The sequence below is a fragment of the Taudactylus pleione genome, unplaced genomic scaffold, assembly GCF_031769625.1.
Source record: "Taudactylus pleione unplaced genomic scaffold, aTauple2 ptg000273l, whole genome shotgun sequence".
Classification (NCBI taxonomy): Eukaryota; Metazoa; Chordata; class Amphibia; order Anura; family Myobatrachidae; genus Taudactylus; species Taudactylus pleione.
The window spans coordinates 664,435-688,430 of NW_028284675.1; the positions used below are offsets into that span (position 1 = coordinate 664,435).

The 23,996-nt window shown below is 44.1% G+C and overlaps 1 protein-coding gene across 2 annotated transcripts in view; it reads right to left on the reverse strand.

Annotated features, from left to right (window-relative positions):
• LOC148513715 (protein regulator of cytokinesis 1-like) overlaps positions 1 to 23,996 on the reverse strand; it is a 52,445-nt gene that overhangs the window by 22,098 nt on the left and 6,351 nt on the right. For both annotated transcript variants that reach the window (XM_088481461.1, XM_088481460.1), the window contains exons 3-12: positions 18,183 to 18,305; positions 17,131 to 17,364; positions 16,678 to 16,848; positions 15,710 to 15,859; positions 15,242 to 15,389; positions 5,322 to 5,458; positions 3,247 to 3,342; positions 3,006 to 3,152; positions 2,823 to 2,918; positions 1,038 to 1,136 (exon numbers count right to left, since the gene is read on the reverse strand). In XM_088481461.1, coding sequence (XP_088337587.1) covers positions 1,038 to 1,136; positions 2,823 to 2,918; positions 3,006 to 3,152; positions 3,247 to 3,342; positions 5,322 to 5,458; positions 15,242 to 15,389; positions 15,710 to 15,859; positions 16,678 to 16,848; positions 17,131 to 17,364; positions 18,183 to 18,305 — 1,401 coding nt within the window. The remainder of the gene's footprint in view (positions 1 to 1,037; positions 1,137 to 2,822; positions 2,919 to 3,005; positions 3,153 to 3,246; positions 3,343 to 5,321; positions 5,459 to 15,241; positions 15,390 to 15,709; positions 15,860 to 16,677; positions 16,849 to 17,130; positions 17,365 to 18,182; positions 18,306 to 23,996) is intronic.

The following is a 23,996-nucleotide window of genomic DNA, read 5'->3' on the forward strand; positions in this document are numbered from 1 at the left end:
TGCAAATGAGCACCATAATGCTGATTGGCTGAGAGCCGTGACAGACGGCTCTGTCAGCCAATCAGCACTTTGCCCATTAAAGGCAAAGGCATTTTTTTTAAAATGGCCGCTCGAGGCAAAACCTCGAGATCCGACAGCAGATCTCGAGGTTTTGCCTCGGGAGAGGGATCCGGGGCAGACAGGGAGATCCGAGCTTGGGCTCGGATCGCCCCGGATCCCCGAAGTTCGGGTGGGTTCGGTTCTCAGGGAACCGAACCCGCTCATCCCTAGTTGGTACCCATTTCATTAAGTTGAAGCTTTATATTTTATTTCTCCCCAAAACATTGCTTTGAATGACTTGAGGGGACTGTCTATATTAGGTGTGCCACTTGTGTATTTCAAGATTATTCATTCAACTGAAGTTCACCTAGAAGTACACATTACAAATGCATCAGGAAGGTACAATGTGTGTACAATAAGGAGGTGACACTAGCTCGGGAATCTTTCAGTTGGTGGAGAATTCAACTCTGTTTGGAAAATATGTCTTTAGCCAGGAAACCTAATATTGTCCTGCAGATTGAAACCTTGTTTATGAATTTCAAAGCACTTTTGCCTAACCCTAATTTAAGGAATGACAGCCACCTAATATCACTCATTGACTAACGGAAAGTCTTGCTACCCACAGATGCCATCTTCGCTCTCAACTACTAGGTAAAAGTAATAGCACCTGCATAAATCAGGAATCTCATTGAACTTTGTAAATTACATTTCTTGGCATTTCTGGTTGCTAGTGAATTTATAGGTTACATTCTCATGAATTCTGGAACTGCACATAACATCAATGCTTCAACTTGTTGTTAGGAGTTTGCTACACAGTAAGAGAATGAATAAGCTAACCAGTTGCAGCATCCATTTAGTGAATTATTACCAAGTATTTGCTTCTATATTCAGTCTAACAGTGGTTAGCAATCATATCAATGTGATGGAGAAAATCAAAAACTACAAACATTAGTGTTAGAATAACAAGGTTACATATAATTGTAAAATGCATTGGTCACCTTAATTGTGGCGAGTTGTACTTTTCCTGTTGAGGTCTGGTTTCCCCCGGGATTAATGACAGTCGTGCGAGACATGGTTGCATTTGTTGCTCCGTTAAGCTACAAATAAACATACAGTAAGCCAATGAATGGAAAGTCACAACCAAGTTACAGGTTGTGGTTAAGAAAATTTAACTCCCAAATAAAGCCATTTAATAAGCACCAATAAGGTTTTATTGATGAAGTAACAGGTTATATTTTTTTCTGTAGCAGAGTGTGGCGCATTGGGAAAAAGAACAGCCTTGCGCCTAAGTGCCATTAGCCCTCTTTGATTGACTGATCAGCTCAAAGAGTTATGGGACAATACAAAGATCTCCCCACCAGTATCCCAAAGTTGGCTACTTAAAACTCAAATCAATTTGTATTACATTTATATGACCGATCTAGGGCAGAATCATTTGGCCGCAAACCAGGCCGCGGTAAAATCAGCAGCTGCAACTATTAGCAATTTAGAAATAAGAATTAACTTATGTTTCAATGCAAAAAAAAAATATGTGGCTTTTAGTTTGAACTTCCAGACTAGGTGAAACCTAGGAAAAATCCCTTATTTTAATGTAACAATGTTAGGATACAATGCAGTACCTTTGGGACAGCGTTGCATAAAAATCGGATTTGTTTTTTTTTTTTAAACGGATTTGATTTAAATCAGATTTTTAGGATTAAAATATGATTTTTTTATTAAAAAATTTTTTTTAAAGTAGACTGTTTCATTTTAGATGTTTACACCTTGGTTTAGTAATGCACGAACAAATTTTGAAGTGAGAACAGTAACAAAATGAACACAGTAATAGAATAAATAAACACTAAACTGAAGTACAATTAGGCTCTGAATTTCACTCAGTTGTTTGAGTCTGAGTCAAACATGTTCATGTCTTTGTCCACGTCCTCACGTTTGTCATCAACAGAAAAGGCTCTGTAGCATGAAACCAGCTTAGCTGCTTTTTCATTTCCCAATCTGTTGCGTGTTTTGGATTGTACAAAACCGTACGTTAAAAAAAAAAAAAAAAAAAACTCTTTTCAATTCCTGCACTTGATGAAACTGCGGTGAACATCTGCTTCAAAAGATTTACTACAGAAGTGTCTAACTGAAGTTGAGCTGCGTAGGACATCCACTAGGCTAGAGAAGATACTTGGCGTGAAGTGTCCACTTCAAACATGTATGGTGCAAACCGTTTCATGGATGCACAAAAGTCGATGATGACCGGCATAATTTGACGATTTTTGGTATGAGCAAACTCTATAGCAGTCTCAATTTCAGCAGGACTAAGCTTTTTTCCCCTGTACCTAGTATCAAGTAGATTTGCCAGCAAGTGGGAATCTGTGAGTGCAATTTTAGCTCTTGCCTTTGCCATCTTTACTACATTGATGTGGTGTCCAATCTCTTCAAGATCATCTAACAGCTTACTCCACACTTGTACAACCTCACTGATTGTGTTTGTGCACGATCCAGGCTACAGCGTTTGATTTAAATCGTGCAACCCTGCTTTGGGACACCCCTCCTAACAAATAATGTATTTAGAGCTGGTTAAATAGTGAAATATGGCTAATAAAGGACTTGTAATATTTAATGCAATTTTCTCTCAAAAGCATAAAATGGGTTTAACGCTGTAGGACATACAGTATATGCTGAGGTGTTGTATTGATGATAAAGAATGTTTAGAACTATATGGAATAGCAGATCCCATTAAAAAGCATAAAAACGGTTGTCAGCAAAAAATCATATACGTATTGTATGGTAATACTTGCCTTTCGAGTTTTGTTACTTGGAGTACCCTGTGAACACGAACCTGCTGGCCGTTTGATTGGCGTTTTAAATGGTACAGGGTCTTCTTTTTTGTTTGTCTGAAAGACCAACAAGCCAATTACACCAAACATACCCAAATGCAGCTGTTAATGGTACGGTAATGGACTAGTCACTGTAGTACTTACCCGATCTGGTTTCTCACGTTCCTTTTGCTGCTTTAAGGTCTCCCACTGATTTGCCACATATTCCATAAACTTAGTGCCTTTAAATAAAAATGCATAGCCTTGTTCAGCCTCCCACGACTCTATCCGTGACTTCAGCTCTTCCTCTAGCTGACAAATGCAAAAACATTACAATGAGTATTATCATTAATGGTGATTCAATGATGAGATTCTATAGGATAAGTGTTGTTTTTTTCTTAATTACCTTTGACAGCAATTTCTGAAGTTTTACACGTTCTTTTTCCTCCTTGAGCAAACTTCCACCTCTGTTTGAAAATCTGTTGGGGTCTGATGCCTTTTTCTGGAGGGAAACAGCTTTTAACATACTATGACACACTCATCACATTGTCTGTACAGTTACGTCATCATTTATTTCCACTTCGCCACCATTTCATTGATATTGATTTAGTAAGAAATAAAACATTTTAAAATAGAAAAGAAAAAAAAACACAAAAGACAAATACTCAAAAACAGTATTTGATTTGTATAAAGAATAAGAGGGAGAGAATAGAATAACCAGAGAAGGAACAAAACCTAACAAGAACTAGAGCATCAAGAGTGGCTGTCCAGTGTGCTGCAATGTGGGGGACACCGAAAACACTGGGGACATCAGAAAGTTGTCTCCAATGGAGTGGAAGTTCTTAAGTAGTGTTGTGCAGGGCCTTAAAACTAAAGTTGAATTTTTAAAATTAAGTGGAAGTGTGTGCTGAAAATCCAGCCACCTACCAGTCACAACTGTTCAACTAGGGCCCTCTGCTATGCTGCCCAAGAGGCATTCACAAATCCTGAACATGCATTAACATTTTTCAGGAGAAGCTTTCCTGCCCTAAGCCTGGAAAATTAGTGAAGTAACCCACCTGATCTAACTAAGCCACTGCTGTGGCCTTATGGGAGTGGAACTTGATTGTCCAACCTCACAAAAAATTTAATCTGCTGACCATATAGCATTGAAAACCACTTGGAAGTCCAGCATACCAAACTGGAGCGCTAGAAGGCTGGCATCCATTGTTACAATTTTCCAGTCCAAGGTGGAAACTGGGCAACTCCTGTAACGGTTGTCGCCCCTCAGCCACCAGCAGAGTAAAAGATGCTCCATCAGACAGTCTGAATAACCTGGCTTGTTACGAGACCTGTTCAATTTCAAAATTAGCCCTGAAGAGGAAGGATTTTGTCCTCTATTGGCATATCATCCTGGTGAGCAATGGCCATCACTCCAGTGGGGTAAAGGGCGTCTTCCAGTATTAATGTGAACACTCTTAGTAGGCCGAAAAAAAAAAAAAAGGTGGGTCAAACGGCAAATCTCATACAGGAATCTACAAGCACATACACCAGCATCAGTTGAAATGATCCCTCTGGATTCTGGGCAAAGAAGAAATTTGAGTAAAATCTTACATCTCTACTATACTTTCAGGACGGGAATAACCACCCTTGAGTGAAAACTACTTACTGCTGAGATCCATACAAGCATACAGACCTGATTGAGAACTCTCACTAAATGCCTTACTCCCTGCTAGTTATATGAATCCACTCCATGGACAAAAAAAACCTAATTGTATAAACCTTTAGGCAAAAAGTTCCAAACGCCGCCATTACAGTCCAGGTTTTAAAGGATGTCCATGCTTGAGCACAGGTGACTTAATTGGTGCTTCAATCAAATTGATTTAACCATTTGGACTCAAGCATTGATATCTTTAAAAAAAACTGACTGATGGAGGAGTTTGGGAAACTCTACCTTAGGTCTTGTCCCCTTCATCTTAGGAGAACTGCTAAGAATCAGACCTCCCATTACTAAGGATGTAGCCAGAGTCTGATGTTTCCGTGGATAGGTTGTGTAGGTGATTTCCATCATTCTTACTAGAGGAGACCCAACAAGGACATGCATACCAACTAGGCCACTTGGCCATTCTGATGATGCAGTAGCAGAGCCCAAAGGCCCCTGGGCGTGCGCTACCAATAGGGAAGAATCGCAGAGAGAAGAACCCTATTCAACCACCAGGGAAAGGACGACAGCTGCAAAGCGCTGCACGGACAGGACCAAACACATTGCTGGGGCAGATTCAAACATTTCAGTTTAACAAAACAGTGAGTATGGCTCATATGTTGCATTAACAAAATCGCCCGAACCAGAATGACCACTATGTACAGTAGACACGTGGAACAAGACTTATAAACTTCTCAATTAACAGTGTTCCATGTCTCACCTATTTAATGCTAGCATATAATAAGATTGAATTAAGCCATTTGTTATATCAAAAGCTAAACATAAGTAGATATTGTCACCTCTAGTATTATGAACTGTGACCAGCTGGTTTCCCACTTTGCCACTCCATCAATAATGGACTTGCATTTCTCATACAACAGTTTTATCCGTACAACCTCCTCATCATGCTGCCTTAAAAGATCTTCCGTGTAGTCGTCTGCAATACAAAATAAACAATGTGTGTTACACAGATCGTCTCGATCTCAGGCAGTTTTTTCTGAACTTCTAAGTAATGACGTCAGCCTCTTTGTTCCTGATGCAACAAACATTTGAACAAAGTGAATTAAACGTGGAAAAAGGGGATTTGTGTGTACTCGCCGTTAAATCCTTTTTCTGAATCCATCTGGGGAACACAGCTACCATGGGTTGCTGGAGGGGACCACAGGAGCTGGCACTTAAAAAAAAAACCTATATAATTTTAAACAGGTGCCTCACTTCTGCAACCCCCAGACGGCGGTACAACATAAAAGGAAACCTTAAACCGAGGATCAGTAATACAGTGAATCATCTGCAACTAAAAGAGAATACAGAACAGCAGGAAAAGACAGCAACAAAAACACAAGTGAAAAAATTAGCTCCACCTGTAGACTTTTGAAAATGTGTCAGTGAGTAACATACACCTGTGCACCTGCTGGGGACCTGTAAAATGAACTGTGTGGGGTCCTGAGGACAGTTTGAGAAACACTTTAGAGAAAAGGATTCAGCATTGAGTACACAAAAATCCCCTTTTCTACTTCATCCACTCTGGGAGACACTGCTACCATTGGAGGTTCAATAGCTGTCCCTGGGGAGGGAACATAGACAACATGAACGGAAGACTTTCAGCCCAAAGCTGGCCTCATCTGAGGTACACACCTGAAAATTAAGTGAATGAGGGGACAGACGACCAGGTAGTGCCCCAGCACAGCTGTTGCACTGAGGCCCCATGCAAAGCGGCCCAAGAGGCACTCAACGCTCAGTGGAACGTGCCAACACTCGCTCTGTAAATGGTCGTCCCGCACTGGAAGAAGCCGAAAAGGATAACTGAACTATTACACCGCACAATAGTCTGCTTAGAAACAGGCCAACCCAGTCGGTGAGCATCTTAAAAAAGGACCACATGGGAATCTGTGCGCCTTAGAGACAAAGTTCTGTCCAAGTATAAATGAAGAGACGACAACATCCAATAAAACCAAACCGTCCCGGGAAAACGGCAAAGTACGAAACACTGGAAAAAAAACAATCTCCTGGTTCAAATGAAAAGCAGCAACAACCTTTGGTTGGAATTAAGAAATGGTACGCAAAAATGCCCTGTCCTCATGAAATATGAGAAAAGGCGAATTGCAAAACAATGTACTCAGCTTGGAAACTTGGCGAGCTGAGGCAATGGCCACGAAAAAAAAGCATACTTCCAAGTAACAAACTTAAGTTCAACAGAATCCAAAGGCTCGAAGTGAGCATGCTGAAGTACAGAGAGGACCAAACAGGATCCCATGGAACCATTGGTGGAATAAAAGGTGGTTGAATCTGTAAGATTCCATGCAAATATGACAAAAACTCTGGAATATGCACCAAACGTCTCTGGAAATAAACAAAGAGCGCAAAGATTTGCACTGCCATCTGAGGGTTGCAGAGGAGGAGCTTGGTTAAAGCTATGGCTCTTTTTAAGTGCCCCTCCAGCAACCAATGGTAGCAGTGTCCTCCAGAGTGGGTGAAGGAGAAATTAACATTTGTAAATTGGATCAGTGTGTATACACTGGTCTGCACTGATGCCTAGCAAAAAGTGTAATTACATATTAATGATAGTGCTCCCCACTAGGCTTCTTTTGCAGGGCAATGTGCCCTGCCCGATTTAATAGAGGTAAAATGCCCCCCCCCCCGCCAAACTCTCCAGCTCCCTCTCCTTTCCACGTTGAACTCCAGCCGAACTCTGGACAAGGTGGAGATGACCCCCGGAATCACGTGCAGTTGGATGCTAAAGTTTTGGTGCCACCTACTCTAGTATCTGGAGAGACAGAAGAGCGGTGTTTGTCTTTTACCACCAAGGTGCAACAATTAACAGACCAACTCATCTTCCAGGGGAGAGACTGATCAACGATCACTCCTCGCACAGTGGGGCATTTGGAGTGGTCTAAGGGGCATTGATGGGGGCATGTGGAATGGGGAAATGGCAGTGTGTTAATATATTACATTTACTATGCTACACAATCTGCCACAGCTTCTAAAACGTTGCCCTTCAAAATTAAAACATGCCCTTCTCACGAATCAGCACTCTGACACAATCACCTTGATGAATAGGCTCCTCAGTGTTTAATGGTGTAAAAGGCTGTCATGAAGAGAGTGGCCCTTCAGCTATCGGGAAAATGAGGATGAGGAGAGGAAGACTGGTGAGGCTTCAGGGGCCCAATGAAGCAAATGATTCCCACACACCTTAGGTTGCCGTTCTCTAAGACAAAGAACCAGGTGGACGACTCCAGTGATGAGAGAATGCAGAGGTAGAAGATAACATTTCACAAAAAAAAGCTGTCTAGAAACCATACAATGTAGTATAAAATACACTTTAAAGCATGGACGGAAGATACACTGCTCACTTTCCATGCAATGCCCTGGTGAAAAAAAAAACAAAGATAGGAGCAAAGTAGTAGGAGCTTGCTCTTTTTCAGTACCCTGGCTCCTAGGGGTGAAACTGCACGATCCATGGCTCCCTACTGCAGATTGAGAAGTTGACTAATTTTTCTTGTTATACAGTAGGTTAGGAATGGGACATCAGCAGCAATGGTGTGTCTAAATTAATGTTTTAAGATCAATCTTTTGCCATCAAAGGTGAGACAATTTGTTCCCCAAAATCATGTTTTTTAACAATTTTTGTTCATATTCATCTTCCTGCTGTGTTCAGAAGACAGCGACAATATCTGTTGTTTTGCCACAGATAGTGAGAAGTTGATAGTTTCCCCAACATTGCAGGTCATGCATTCCTATGATAAATGGGAGTTTCTGCAATGGTGATGGCTGGCTATCACTTCTGGACACTAGCTCACCAGCCATTACTAAAAATAGCACTATTAACCAATGGATGCTATGGAACCAGATAACTACTTACGCAAAGACTGTTGCAGAGCTGTGAAATGAGAACATAAAGCTTTCAAATCAGAATAAAATTGAAAAGGTCCCCTTTAATGCAGGACACAAATCTATACAGTGAACGGAGCTTGTTCAAAATGTACAGCTTTGTAAAGAGAAAGTTATTTTCCATAGTAGGTGTCTATTAAGAGCACAAATCACTCAGACAATGTTATAAACCCCACATGTACATGTGTGTAAATATGCAGATCATTCATGTTTTCTGCAGAGTGGCTTGGTCTTATGGTTTTACCACCAAAAAAAAAAAATGTATATATAATATATATATATATATATATATATAATTTTTTTTTTATTTGTGTTGTTTTTATTGTTGGTTGCAGACAGAAAGAATGACATAGTAATTCCTGATTTATATGAAAACGTAAACTTACCTTAGGTAGAGAAGTAGAAATTGTTGGCAACACCACTATGCCCACTTATATGTTCAATTAAGGCTCTCTTTAATCATCATGTAGCTCTCTTCACTTTATGGGTAGATTTTATTGCTACCAGATACAACACCTTGAATGTAAGCCACTAAAGAACAAACATGTTGACAGAGCTGCACCATCGGCCCACCAGCTGCTAGAAGACCTCCAGATGGAGAACCCATTCCCAAGAATATAACTCCTTTTTGCTGAGGTAGTCTGCCTCCTAGTTGTCGTCGCTAGGAATGAACGCTGTTGCGATGGCTGGAACATTTTGCTTGGCCCACCACAGAATTTGTCCAGTTTTAACCTCATTGCCTCAACACTCCTGGTGCCCCCATTGGCAATTTAAATAAGCCACAGTCTGGCATTGTCCGGTTTGGTCTTAATGGGATGCCCGTAAAGCAGCTACTGAGCTTCAAGCAGAGAAATTAATACAGTCCTAAGTGCTAAGATATTTATCGGGAGTAATGCCTCCTCTCGTGTCCCCCTTAAAAAAATTGACCATCTATCAATTTTTGGAGACTTGCATCAGTGGTCACCAGAGTCCAGTACTAAAGTAAGTCAATCCTTATTCAAGTTCTCAGCATGAAACCAGCAAAGGAACAAATGGTAAATCCCCAGAGTTAGATCTAATTCACTCAGATTACAGAAGCAAATGAAACATGTTCCACTTAGGAGGAGCTCCACCTGAAACACACTATCAAGTGCAAACTCAAAGTCGATAGTACTTCGCCCAAAGGTAAGTTTTTACCATATCTCATGTTTTCTACTTCAGGGTCCATAGGGTATCCACAGGATACCTTGGGGATGTCCCAAAGCAGTATCCTTTAAGGGTGGGGACGCTCCTGTGCTGAAATGAGAATCCGACACGAAAGAAACATCCTGAGAGGCAAAGGTGTCAAACGCGTAATACCTCACAAAGGTATGGACCGAGGACCATGTGGCAGCCTTGCAGATCTGGACTGCAGAGGCACCACGTCGAGCAGCCCACGAAGGACCCACAGACCTAGTGGAATGAGCCCTCACAGAGGAAGGAACCGGAAGGCCTTCATAAAGATAAGCTTCAGAAATGGCCATACGAATCCAGCCTGCCAAAGTTTGCGAAGAAGAAGTGCGGTCAACATAAACCCTTAAGGCCCGCACAACGTCCAAAGTGGCCTCACCCACTGAAAGATCAGGTGAGTTAAAAGCCGGCACAACAATTTCCTTGTTGATGTGAAAACTTTAGGAAGGAAACCAGGACGAGTGCGCAGCACCGCCCTGTTCCCATGAAAAATCAGAAAAGGGGTCTACATGAGAGAGCCCCTAAGTCAGAAACACGTCTGGCCGAAGCAATGGCCAGAAGGAAAATTGTTTTAGCTGTCAGCCATTTGAGGTCCACTGAGCCCAGTGGTTCAAACGGCGGTCCCTGGAGAGCCCTCAGGACCACAGCTAAATCCCAAGCCGCCACCGGTGGAACAAAAGGTGGCTGAATTCTGAGAACACCTTGCATAAGGGTGCGCACATCAAGGATTGCAGCAATCCTACGATGGAACCAGACGGATAGGGCAGACACCTGCACCTTCAGAGACGCAAGGCAAAGCCCATGGTCCAGTCCCGCCTGTAGGAAAGCTAACACTCTAGACAGACGGAACTCCCGAGGAGCATAACCTCTCAGCCGACACCACTGGAAGAACGTATGCCACACACGATAGTATATCCTTGCAGAGGATGGTTTCCGAACCCTTAGCATTGTTTGCACTACAGAGCTGGAAAAACCCCTGGACCTTAACATGGCCGTCTCAACAGCCACGCCATCAAAGACAGCAGAGTCAGGTCCGGGTGAAGACAAGGACCCTGTGACAGGAGGTCCGGGCGTAACGGCAACCGCAGAGGAATGTCCACGGACAGTCCCTGGAGGTCTGAGAACCAGTGCCTCCGGGGCCACGCGGGAGCTATCAACAGGAGCGTCCCTCCTTCCTGTTTGAATTTCCGGATTACCCGTGGAAGGGAAAAACGGAATAAACAGATAAGCAAACCGGAACGTCCACCGGACGGACAGAGCATCCACCAGAGACGCCTTTTCGTCTCTTGTGCGAGACCCGTACACCGGCAACTTGTTGTGCCGTGACGCCATGAGGTCGATCTCTGGAAGACCCCACCTGTCCACAAGAAGTTGAAAGACGTCTGGTGCAGAGACCATTCCCCCGGATGAACGTCCTGGCGACTGAGAAAGTCCGCCTCCAGTTTAGGACTCCTGGGATGAATACTGCTGATCTGGCCAGGAGATTGCGCTCCGCCCAAACCAGGATTCGGGACACCTCTACGAGAGCCGCCCGACTTCGGGCTCCTCCTTGCCGATTTATGTAGGCCACGGTGGTAGCGTTGTCCGACTGGACCTGCACTGGGTGACCTTGGAGAACCCGATGTGCTTGCTGGAGAGCATTGAAAACCGCGCGGAGCTCCAAGATGTTTATTGGAAGCTCTGCTTCTGCCCGAGTCCACCTGCCGTGGAACAAGTGTGGACCCGTGACTGCTCCCCAGCCCCGAAGACGGGCGTCCGTTGTCAACAGGACCCAATTCGCCACCCAGAACGGACGACCCTGGTTGAGATGGGTCGTCTGCAACCACCAGGCTAGGGATAGGCGAAGCTCCGGAGTGAGCACCATCGTCTGGGATTTTAGACTCTGAGGCAGTCCATTCCATTTGGACAGGATCAATTGCTGCAGAGGTCTGGAGTGAAACTGGGCATATTCCACCATGTCGAATACTGACACCATGGAGCCCAGTAACCTCATCGCCAAGTGCAGAGACACATGGCGACAACTGCGCACCCTCAACTGCAAGGCAGAGATCTTTTCCCCCGTCACAAAGATCCTTTGCTGTCCGGAGTCCAATAAGGCTCCGAGGTGCAGAATCCTCTGAGACAGGATCAGGGTAGACTTCTGCCAGTTTATCAACCAGCCGTGCCATTGCAGTACTGCAATGGTCAGGTCCAAGTGGCGTAGAAGGAGCTCTGGAGATCTTGCCACCAACAGAAGGTCGTCCAAGTACGGCAACATGCGGACTCCCTGCAGCCGCAGGGAAGCTGCCATGACCGCCATCACCTTGGTGAATACACGTGGTGCTGTCGCCAGCCCAAAAGGTAATGCCCGGAAGTAAAAGTGGTCGTTGCGGATTGCAAACCTGAGGAACTGTTCATGGCGTAAAAGAATAGGGACATGCAGGTAAGCGTCCTGTATGTCCAACGACACCATGTAATCCCCAGGTTCCAGCGCCAGAATGATGGACCGTAGGGTCTCCATCCAAAACCTCGGCACCCACAAAGACCTGTTGAGTACTTTGAGGTTCGGACGATACGACCCATTGGGTTTCTGCACCAAAAACAGATTGGAATAGAAACCCTGGCCCCTCTGGGAGAATGGAACAGGCACTATAACTCCAGCCTGGAGCATAGTGTGCAAAACCTTCCGCAGTTCCAAGGCTTTGTTCCGGTCTGATGGAAGACCCGTGGTGAAGAATCGAGACGGGGGCCTGTGCCGAAAGGAGAGGGCGTACCCGTGAGAAACCACCTCGAGAACCCAAGTGTCTGTCGTGGTAACCGACCAACACTGGGCGAACTGCAGCAGACGGCCTCCCACTTTGGGATCCCCCAAAGGGAGGCCCGGACCATCAAGCCGCAGGTTTGTCATCTGGCTTAGGGGCCGGACGTCTGGTACTCCAGGCCTGTTTCCGGGGCTTGGACGATTTTTGGGCCAGCCTGACGGGGAAAAGACTGCTTTAGGCCTACCCTGGGCCCTGGAAAGGACGACGTACCTGAACTGGAAGGAACTGCAGCAGACGGGAGACATGCAGATTTGGCTGCCGCCAGCGTGGCTACAATTTTGTCCAGATCCGGACCAAATAGCTGTGACCACAGATGCTTACCAGCATCCCCGGATCAGTACCGGCGTTCTGGTACCGGCGGGGGTGTAGGGAAGACAGCATGGACGCCAGTACTGACTGTCCATGCTGTACATCCAGATGAGCAGCCACAGCTGGTTTGAAGAAAACTTCAGGGGCTATCCTTCGCCCCCCTCTAACAGGTGCATCCGACTCCGGCCGGGCACCAAACGAAACTGAGATGCCTTGGCTCGGGGGCGGGGTATAGGAGGGGGACCCTAGTGCATCCTGGGAGGCTGAAAACTTAACTCTATGGTGCCCGATGCCTGACGTCATCACCTATACCCCAAGATATCCTGTGGATACCCTATGGACCCTGATGTAGAAAGTCCACTCACAAGCACTTTTGCTAGGAGAGATCTGACCGTCCCAGAAGGGAGAGGTTCTCTTTCTGGCAGAAACACTCGTTAGGTGTGGTATAGCAATCTCATAAAAATCATTCTGTGGGATGGTCAGATGGTTTTGGTGAAATTGATGATCCAACCATGATCTCCCAGGAACTCTGCAGCTTCTCTCCATTGGGCCAGCAGTAAGGATGTGAATGACGCACCTTGGGATCATCCAAATGAGGGATGACAGTCACTCACCAGGAACTGGTGCCAGGCAGCTTTACAGCGAGTTTTGTGAATACCCTGGCAATCTTGGAACGCCAAAAAGGAAGGGTCTGAAATTTGAAATGTTGAGAATGCACAGCAAACTTGCAGTTAGGCATCGTTGATGTCCATAGACTCCTCCCACTGGAAAAGGAAAGAACCCTAGGTGTAGGAGCAGAAGAGGGGTGGAAAGAACTCTGAAACCTGTAGACAAGCTTACAATTTTTGTCTAGCTCAGGGCCAAACAAAAACTTTTGGATTCTATGTAAGCCTGCAAGGACCGCAGACAGAGCGTACAATGTGCTGCAACTGCAAGGTAGATATACAAGCACCAGTTAGGGAATTGGATTGAAATGCTGGTGGCTTAGTCACCGGTTCAAATCCAGACAGCGTGAGCCCGACAGCAGGAAATCCAGACAGCGGCAGGTAAGAGATCTAACCCTCCCCCCTACCAACGTTCCCTTAGGGGTGCCTAACCCTAACCTCCCCTTGGGGGTACCTAACCACCACTTACCGCACCCTAACCTTCCAGGGGGGGTGCCTAAGCCTAATCTCCCCCCCTACCCCAAGCCTACCGCTAACCCCGCTAACTGCCTTAAACCTAACACACCCCAACCCCCCTGGCTAACAGGACGGGCGCCCCGGACTTACCTTGTTCGGGCACGAGTCATGTCTTCCTGGATTCCGGCGTCCGGATTATGAAAGGAGTCTGTATTTCTACGCCTATCATACATTCTGCAGTCGGGATTGTGACCGCCGGTCACATAACTACATCCTCCCAAAAGGCCTGCACCAATGGCAGCTTTTCCCAGGTCTACAGAAGCCTGCCTCATGTGCTCGACAATAGTTACTGGCGTTCTGACCTGGGACTGCCTGATACAAATTCTTCGAGATGATTCACCCAGCGCTCCACTGCCTTTTTCTCCCAAGTGTAAACCAGGATAGGCCTGAGCAAAGCCCCTTCACATTTATAATATATAATTTCAGGAGAATTTCTGTAAGTGGATTCATTCCTCTTTGCTTTGGCAGACAGAACATTCACTATTTACACATTATATTAGAGATTTTATATATATATATATATATATATATATATATATATATAGCCAAGATCCTGAAACATAATTGTCTTTTTTTTTTTTTTATTAAAGGAGAAGATAAATAAGTCTGCAACCATACATGTTTATTAAGACAATGTAGTGAATTAAGGACCTGATTCAGAGACCCGGTCGCTAGGATGAGAACGCTCGTAGCTGGCCGATATTTGCAATATGCGCATGCATCGCAATGCGCGTGCGTGTACCACTGCGAAAGATCGGGAAGCGTTCGCTCGCCCAGCATAGACAGCCCAGTTGAATAAGTGACAGGAGAGGCCGTTTGAGGGTGGTAACAGGGGCAGGCCACTAGAAACGTGCCAGTGGTGGTGCGAACGCAGGCGTGCCTGAGTGTCTCAATGCTGTTTCAGAGGCGTGCATAATTAAGAGGCAGCGTCATAGTACACGTCACTTGGTTGTATTTCACACTGAAGTGATCACGGCAGGGTATAGTCAACCTCAAGCGCTGCGACCGCATCCAATGGTGCTCGATGTACGAATGGTTTCATGCACTTCCAGGAGATGACGTGCGCAAGTGGTCGTCTTATGAATGGCTGGTGGTCTGCATACACAAAGCGATCGCACGCCAAGACATAGTGGGCGTGCTAACGCCTTGCCGTGCGTTCGCCTGCCTTGCTAGGCGTGCGCTGGATTTGCATACGCTGGGTGCAAGCGAACGCATATAGTGAGCGGGTCTGGATGAGTGATTATAGGATATATATTAGAACTTGCGTTTAAACTAACAGATTAATTTACATTGATATAAATCAATAAATGCAAAAACAAAAAAGTTATTTACCACTGTAGTATGGGGCAAATGCTTTCCTTTGCTCAGTGGTATAGAAACATTTGTCCCAGTATGACTTTAGTTCCATTCGTATTTTTAGGATCACTTCCTTCAGATTTTCTAACTTCAGATCTTCCAGTTGTGCAAGCTCATTTTCCCACTAGAAGTAGAGCACAGTAACACATGCTTATTAATAGAAGCTTGATGAAGACTAACACATTTGCCAAAAAAGTTATTGGAAGACACCCTTCACTGTAAGTTGGGTTTAGAATGTCATATTGTGAAAGAATATAAGTCACATACCTGCTGTGCATTGACGAGTTAATATGTGCAATAATTATATACCCTCAAACAAAGTGCAGATATGTTTGTTTTGTTAAAGTCCTATAAATTACATTATAAATATAACTATATACACATGCGTGCAGACACACAACCCTAAAAATAAGGGTACCTCAATTTCAGCTAAAATCAACTTACTACTTTGATTGCCTCATAAATAGAATTCCCAAGGGTCTTTTGACATGCTTCTCTGTCTTCCGTTGTAACTTGCAGGAGATTCCACAACACAGTAACTTTTTCTTTAATCAAGCTTAATGTGGATAAAAGCTCTTCCTTTTTGAGTTCAAGCTGGAATACAAAGTAACTGAAAGGCAGCATACTAAGCAGGAACATTAGCAATACATTGCATGATATGGGTATTTACATGTTGAGTAAAATTGATCTGAAGTACAGTATGTGTGGCTTGCACTATGTAATGCCACCCATTAATATAATATAGAATATAATATTACAGCCATCCCATTCAGCATGAACAGACTGAATTTAGAATAAATAGCAATTGTAAAAGTGCCAGTTTCATGTATTCAATAATAAAAACATTCAAGCAGCACAGGATATTTTCAATTGGACTTCTGTGCTAGACAGGCTAGTGATGACTTCTGAGCTACATATTCTGTGCACAAACCCAGTGTTACAAGCACCAGCTGCCAAATACTGACCAAAAAAATTACAGCAAATACTTGCTTGTTCTACCAGTTGGGTCTAAATGGTTACCCTGTCAAAGGATTCAGTTTTTCCAGGCATCTTAGGGAAAAGACTTTACAGCTGAGCAATGCTGCACCAGTCACATTTAATAAGAGAAAGTGCCAGGTTTCTTAGATTTACAGGATGTTTCACTAGAGGTAAGCACACTCCTAAAGCTACAGGTGGTTGTCAGGGTACTCATTTGAGCGAGACGTCAACTGTGTAGTCAACTGTAGCAATCTCTGTCACTATGACAGCTGAAAGACACTGCTATAGCTTCTGCTAACACTTTCATTAGTTTAGGCGATGCATGTTATATGGATTTCTGTGGGAGTAGGTGCTTTTTAGCTGACAATGTAACCCAGTTAATGTGCAGCTGAAGATAAAACTGACCACTTGTATTACACATGGAAGTAACATACCTGGGCCTTCAGAATTGTGAGAGCTTTAATATTCTCAGTTGTGAGGAAGAAAGCATCTTCATCCTCACAGATGGCCTCTTCTTCTAGCGAATTCTCAGGCTGTCGTCCAATGTCATCTAAACACTGTCGGATTTCAGTTCTAAGTGTGGAAAAGACCAGAAGGCGTTTTCTCTATAGGCAGAAGATTACAAAGTTGCAGGTGATTTCACAGGTATGCCAAATATGATATATCACTACTAAAATGAGAAACTTAGTTTTTAAATCTAATTACCTGTATCTACATAGCTAAAAAGACTATAATTCATTTCAGATAACTAATTTAATTACATATGGATAATCAATTCTTTATCTGTTACAATACAGCTTATTCATGAATAATGCATTACATTGGTGAATTGTTTAAAGGACAATTAAACCCACAAAGAGTGGCTCTTTGTTTTATTTGCATATTACCTTTTCTTCCGTCTGGACCGTGATGTGCTCTTTCAGCTCTTCCAGCTGTCTATGACTGGGTATGCTGCCAGATGGTATATAATATGGCGTAACACAGATATCAGAACATAGCTCCTGGTCTTTTTGTTGTAGATGCCTCAATTCTTCAAGACGTTTGTCCTTCTCTTTCATCATAAGGTCTAATCTCACCCTCAAATCTCTCTCAATCTGAAGGATAGTCAGACCTTCTTCTGCCTTCAGGGTCACACACAGAATAAAGTGGTATGAACAAAAATCACTAATAGCAAACTATCGACACACACAGGACTGGATTCAGAGCCTTACGCAGATGCGGATTTTCCTGCAGTCACGTCTGCGATTTTATGGTAATGCATTATAAAGCTATCCCCTGGTGTACATCCGTGCGGACTGAGACGCTCATTTTCCACGTACATAGACGTATCATCAAAACTTGCGCCAGCCCTACGTCAGGTGCAGTTTCTCTGCCAGAGTATGGGCTCCTATGGGAGCTCAGCGTCTTTGTACGCAACCGCTTTCAATGACACCTGCAACACTCCCATAAGCTGCAACATAACCGCGCATCTTTTTATCCACACCCCTCTTACCTCTCAGTCACCGTCTAGAAATGCCCCTACAGTTCTGCTACCATGTGTCTAAATTTGATCTGGGACTCTGCATGAACAGAAACAGGACGCATAGCGTGCGACTTTGAATCAGACCCACAATTTTAATATACATTAACAAGTGTCAACTTCCTGAAACATTCCTCTAGCAAGTGTATGTATCCGTTAGTGGCGGACGGAAACATAAATACCAGGAGCCAGGCAGTGGAATCTAGAACACAGCATGATTTATTAACATAGATGCCTTATTGGTGTCCTTATTTAGTCTGTCACACTGCGGAGCATTGACTACCTGGCTTGGGATTTGTCCAACACTTCTTGTATGTAAAACGAGCCAACCTCCCACCCCCCAAAGAGACACAAACACTTAGAAACCACTAGATTCACAACATGGTGGTAAGTAGGTTTAGGCCAAAATGATTTACTCACCTTGTATTCATCAACAGATAGATCATGACACAGTATTTTTAATTCCTTGCTGCAGACCTGAATACTTTTTTCAACTCTATCTTTCATTTCGATTTCTTCCTTGATCATGTTGTTAAACAATCCCTATAGAAAGGGGATAAAAGTAACATGCAGCTGAACACTAAAGCAAAAATAAAAAGAAAAAGAAAATGTGGCCAATTACAGTTCTTGCTCTTTGTTGAAATGGTTGCACATAAAAACCAGTAGTTGTATATGGCAGAGCTTGTGTTGATCTCAAAAGAAGGGGGGCTCAGTGTGCAGTTGGACTAGACCATGTTTCTGATGTTGTGTGTATGCTCTGAGAGCCTTACGTGAAACAAAGACTTAAAAGGGGCAGAGTTCCCTGAAAATATTATACAGGTACTGGGCACAGTGGTACAGCACAGTAGTTAGCGTCGCTGCCTCTCAGCACTCGGAGTCACATTCAATTCCCCCAGCGACTTATCTGTGTGTAGTTTATATATTCTCCCAGCATTTGCATGGGTTTCTTCCTGGTCCTCCAGTTTCTGTCCACACTCAAAAATAGATCCTGGTATGTTAATTGGCTTCTGAAAAAAATCAACTTTAGTGAGTGTGTGGTGTGCTCTGTGTGTAGTGCAGTGCTCAACAAATACAAGTCATCAGGTCACCATGGAAACCAAGATTTCAGACCTGGCAACTGTATTTTCCTGTGGCAATGCACTGTGAAACTACAGCCATTAAACGTGATAACATGCATCGCATTCATTACACCCACCCCCTCCAGTATCTCACCAACTACCGCTGACTCCAGAATAACTCTGCTTAGCGAGTAGTTACTAAGTAGTTAGCATATTGTTTCCAGGTTATATAGTCACCCAAAATTAAATTTTAGACAACTTTCAAGATTGGAGGGAGTAGTTTGCTTACATTTCACTGGACAATTCAAATCAGGTCCCTGCTGTGTGGCAAACAAATTTGAATTGTAGGCACTACAGTGTGGTATACAAATTTGGGGCACTACTATGTGGCATACTATGAATTGGGAGCATACTCACACTCTATCCCGGCTCGCGTCTCCAACTACCTGTCTGCCATATCATTCCGGATGTCAAAGTGCTTTTTGCAATTTAACATGGCCAATATAGAACTCGTTTTTCCCGCTTCCAGGGTCCCCTTATGCTCTCCTTTGTTGAGATCACTCTCTCTTCTGTCCCCCAAGTCCACTGCCTAAAAGTGAGGAGACATTTGGCACCCCCCAAATGTGCATTGGAGATGCCTGTGTTGTGGTATATACAAGTTTCCATATATTTTGGTAGGGGATGACGGTCTGGCTCATTAAAGGACTCTACAAACTACACAGTACTTTTAACAATTTGGCAGATTCAGACATCGGAACGACAATTTGTTAAAAATGTGTAGTGTGTATGCACTACATCGTGTAGTGTACGCTGCTGTGGGGTCGTCAGCCTCATCGCCTGATCTTCTGTACATGCAGTAAGATCAGGCGATGCAGCTGACGATCCCATGCAACGCTATGCAAGGGGGCGGCATATCGGGCACTGCGTCGCTGAGTACACACATTGTTTAGATTTAAAAATTGTCAAGACGTGGTAAAGGGAATATAGAGGTTTGGCACCACTGGGGCACAGACTGATATGAATGACTAAAAATATTCTCTGTAACTTACTACGCATATAAACACAACATGTAAAAAACTATTCATAAAACAGTATGCACACATTTTGCTCTTCTGTAATTAAATCTGCTTTTTGTGCACTGTATAAGTTATTATATGGGGAGATGAAGAAGAGGGCTGTACCTTGTACTCTGCTTGCAGATCTAGAGTGTACACTATAAAAAAGTATTTTCGGTACCCAACATTAAATCCATTTCTTTTTTAACATCTGGAGAACACTGAATAACCATAAGGTGTAGACGGTACTGTTGCCTCCTCCCCTCTACATCCCATAGTACCAAGCACCACTAAACACCACAAACAAGAGTGAAAACAGAGTTTAACAGAGGGAGGGAACGCAAAGTCCCTCAGATGGATTAAGAGAAACGGATTTATTTTCTGACATCCATTCTGATAGACACTGGATAGTAATGGAGAGGTTTCAAAGATTCCCTCTAAGGAAATGTACATTCAGCTATAGCTGCATGCAAGCTTTTCACCCAAAACGGTCATCTCTGGCTACAAAAACATTAAAATTGTAGAACTTCATTAAAAGTATGGACCGCCAAGATGGCCGCTTTGCATAACAGAGGTACGGCATTGAGGTGCCAACCAATCTGGTAGAATGGGCAACGACACTATGCAGAATTGGGGCCCCTACTGAATGATCGCCAGAATCACCTGGCCACTGACTGTTTGGTCGCTGGCCACGCTCGCTTGTGTGCATCAGAGCACCAAAAGCAACACCAGAGCAACAGATATGGGGAAGCAGCAATTCTGTCCACATATATCTACAGCAATTCTATCCACTGCCAGAAGATATTGAGGCTCAGAGAAAGAACCACAATATCCTGGTTGAGATTACGCTAAACGACCTTTGGTTGAAATGAACATATGTTGCAAAACTACCCTGTCTTGATGAAACAAGGGTCTATAGTTGACAGTTAACTCAGACTGGTATGCCAGATGAATTAGCCAGCAAGGAGGAAACGTCCAGGTTAGAAATTCAGATCACCAATTCCAGAGGTTCAAAATGTGGCTTCTAAAGTGCTGAAAGGGCCAAATTGAGCCTCAAGGTTAAACCAGGTTAATGAAGGGTGGTTAGACATGGTGATCACCCTGAAGAGAGGTGTGAACTTTAAGGATGGCTGCAAACTTATGGTGGAAATTTGCACAGAGAGGAGAGTTTAAACCTAGACCAAGCCATCTTGCAAGAATGAAAGCAGATGAGCTAAGTTTCAAAGATTTATGGGCCCTCTTCCTTTCACACTAGGATCTTCCAAATGCGATAGTAATTTGAGGCAGATTATGGTTTCCTGGCCTTAGTCATGAATAACCAAAGAACTTTTGAAGAGATTCATTGCATCTAGCAAAACTGCGGATACCTCATGCGTACGTAAAATTGAGTGGCACCTAGTGGTTCCATCGAGAAGCCATCAAAGTCCACCTCTAGCAGACCCAAGTTGATCAAATACCTCTAAATGAAGGTACCATTCTCCATGATGAATCTTGTGCCTGCTTATGAATTTTGCTTTCCAGTTCTTCAATGACTGGGATGAACACCGCGGCTATTACTGGCAATTTTTTTCTGCCCATCGATAGGTCTTTACCATTTCCTTCTTCGTCATGGAACAGCGTGTCCCTCCTTGGTGGTCGATGCATGCCATGGTCGTAACATTGTCAGATTGGATTCTGAGTGGCAATCCACAAAGGTCTGACTGTGTCTCACGATCAAGCAGATGGTCCTAAGCTCTAGGACATTTATGGAAAGTCTTGCCTCTGCCTGAGACCAAATCTTTTGGAGACAAAGGCCCAGCATCACAGCACCCCCAACCCTGCAAACTTGCATCTGTGTTCCCTATAGTTCACTACCAGTTTGACAGAAGTTACCCTGTTCCAGGCTGCGTCTGCTGAGTCACCACAGCAGGGAATGACCGGTTATCTGTGACGACTGGAACAATTGATTTGCCAAGTTAGGAGTTTTTCAAGACAACTGGGCGAGAAGTTGCAGCTTGAAGGTCAGTTAAAACGAGCTAAAAGAATCACTTTGAAGCAAGATACAATATTTTGCACAGCAACGTCATGCAAAAGCAGAATTGACACACGCTTGGCAGACAGCAGAGCAAGAACATTCCTCTGGACGGTAAAGAACTCTTTATCCAGCAGGAACACCTTATGACACCTGGTGTTGAAGAGGAAACCCAGGAAGATCATACCCTGTAACTGTACAATATGTTGGACTTCTGGAGTTTGGTCAACAAACCATGCCGTTCCATTGTGTCCGTTGTCAGCTGCAGATGAAACCGTAGCAGTTTCTGAGCTTGCCTTGATGAGGTAATCTTTCAGATGTGGGATGATTGTCACTCCCATGGACCTAAAATGCGCTGCCATGACCTTGGTAAAGACCTGCAGTGCTGTGGCTAGTCCAAAGGGGAAAGCCCCAAACTGGTAATATTACCCACCAATCTTAGGAAGCAGTGATGACACCTTCCAGACAGGAATATGCAAGTACGCATATTTTATATCTATGTAAGCAAAAAATTGATGACTGTATGGATTGACTCCAACAGAAACTTTGAAATTGCAGATATAAGTTAAAAGCCTTGAGGCCCAAGATTGATCAAAAAGGACATGTTCTGTTTTGGAACCAAGCACAGGTGGAGTAAAACTCCAACCCTGCCTTCTCTGGCGGAACAGGAGCCGCAGCAAGGATGAGAGCGGACCCCCTAAGGGGTTAGACACCTGGTCTCATGCTGTAGAAGCAGCGCTGTAAAAAAGCATGGGTGGTGGGCTTAAGAGGTTTAGGATAAAACGTTTTTCTATCGTGCCTCCCACTCACAGAGGAAATAGTGCAGCAGAGGGGTCCCTGCCACCAACCCAGGTGGGGAAGAGCCCCATCATGCTGACTTCTTTTCAGCAGGCCTTCAGTTAGGAAATTAGCCACGTCCAGACACCCCACCTCTCTGGTTGCCACCAATTACCCGCAGAATAGCCTCTTGATGGAGGCTCCCCAAATTCCCCCAGAGACATGAATTTACCACATTTGCTGTCCTCTGGTTTTTGTGGGCTTTACTGGAAAGAGCTCTTAATTCCAATAGCATCAGTGATGATAGCATAGAACAGATATGAAAGAGGCAAAGCTTCAAAAGCACTTTTGGACTCCACGTCCACCTCACAGAATTTAAGCCAAAGCATACATCTGGTCACAACTGCCAGAGCAAACTCAGAGTCACGTCCTTGACCGTGTGTCACCTATGTAGGCCATCACTTCCCTAGTCAAATATACTAAAAGGAATCAGGTCCGCAAAGATGAAGATCAATTTAAGGATCCTCTCACATATCGAATCAGAGTTGTCCTTTACGGAAGCTAAGCAAGGAGTGGGGATGGTGGTGGCCTTGGTCAGCCGAGCAATGGGGGCATCAATTTACCCAAATTCTCTGCTAAAAACGGAAAGGAAGAAGTGAATCTCTTCAGTAACTGGCAACGCTGATATGACCTTTACAAAGCTTCTCCCAGGAAATCTCAGATGAGAGACAGAGGCAAAAATTAACAGATTTATTTTTGCATCTCAACAAGGAAACTGGTGCAATGTCAGGTTCCAACAGCATCCTGGACATTGCCTAGCAGATTGCCAATACTAATTTCTCCACCCGTTGTCAGTTGGAGAAATCACCTCCCAAATAGCTGGGTATTCAAGATCTGAGCCCTCACAGGTCCAAAACGGATTTCTCTGGAAACCAGACCCACGCAATAAACTGACGCTTGCAGGGACGCCTGACAATGACTCCTTACAGGGCCCATCAAGAGACATGGTAATAAAGGCCATGGTTTGCTGCATGGAACTAGCCAAGAGGGAGATTGACTCACCACCCTGGATTCATCCAACCTGATACATGGGGTCCTGTGAGGGAGAAGGTATAGAAAAAGGGGCTGCTACAGGGGAAGGGGAGAGCTGGTCAATCACCTAGCAGTCTGACCTGTTCTGAGCCAGTTTTGCAATGGAGCACACCAACACCTTCGCCCAGGCAAATTTATCCATCTTAGCAGCCAGCTCTCCAGTAGGGCGCGAAGCTTCGTCCCCTGCAACGCAGCCACCTGGTTGAGAAAAGCGTTGAGGCAACTGAACCAGGCATATTGA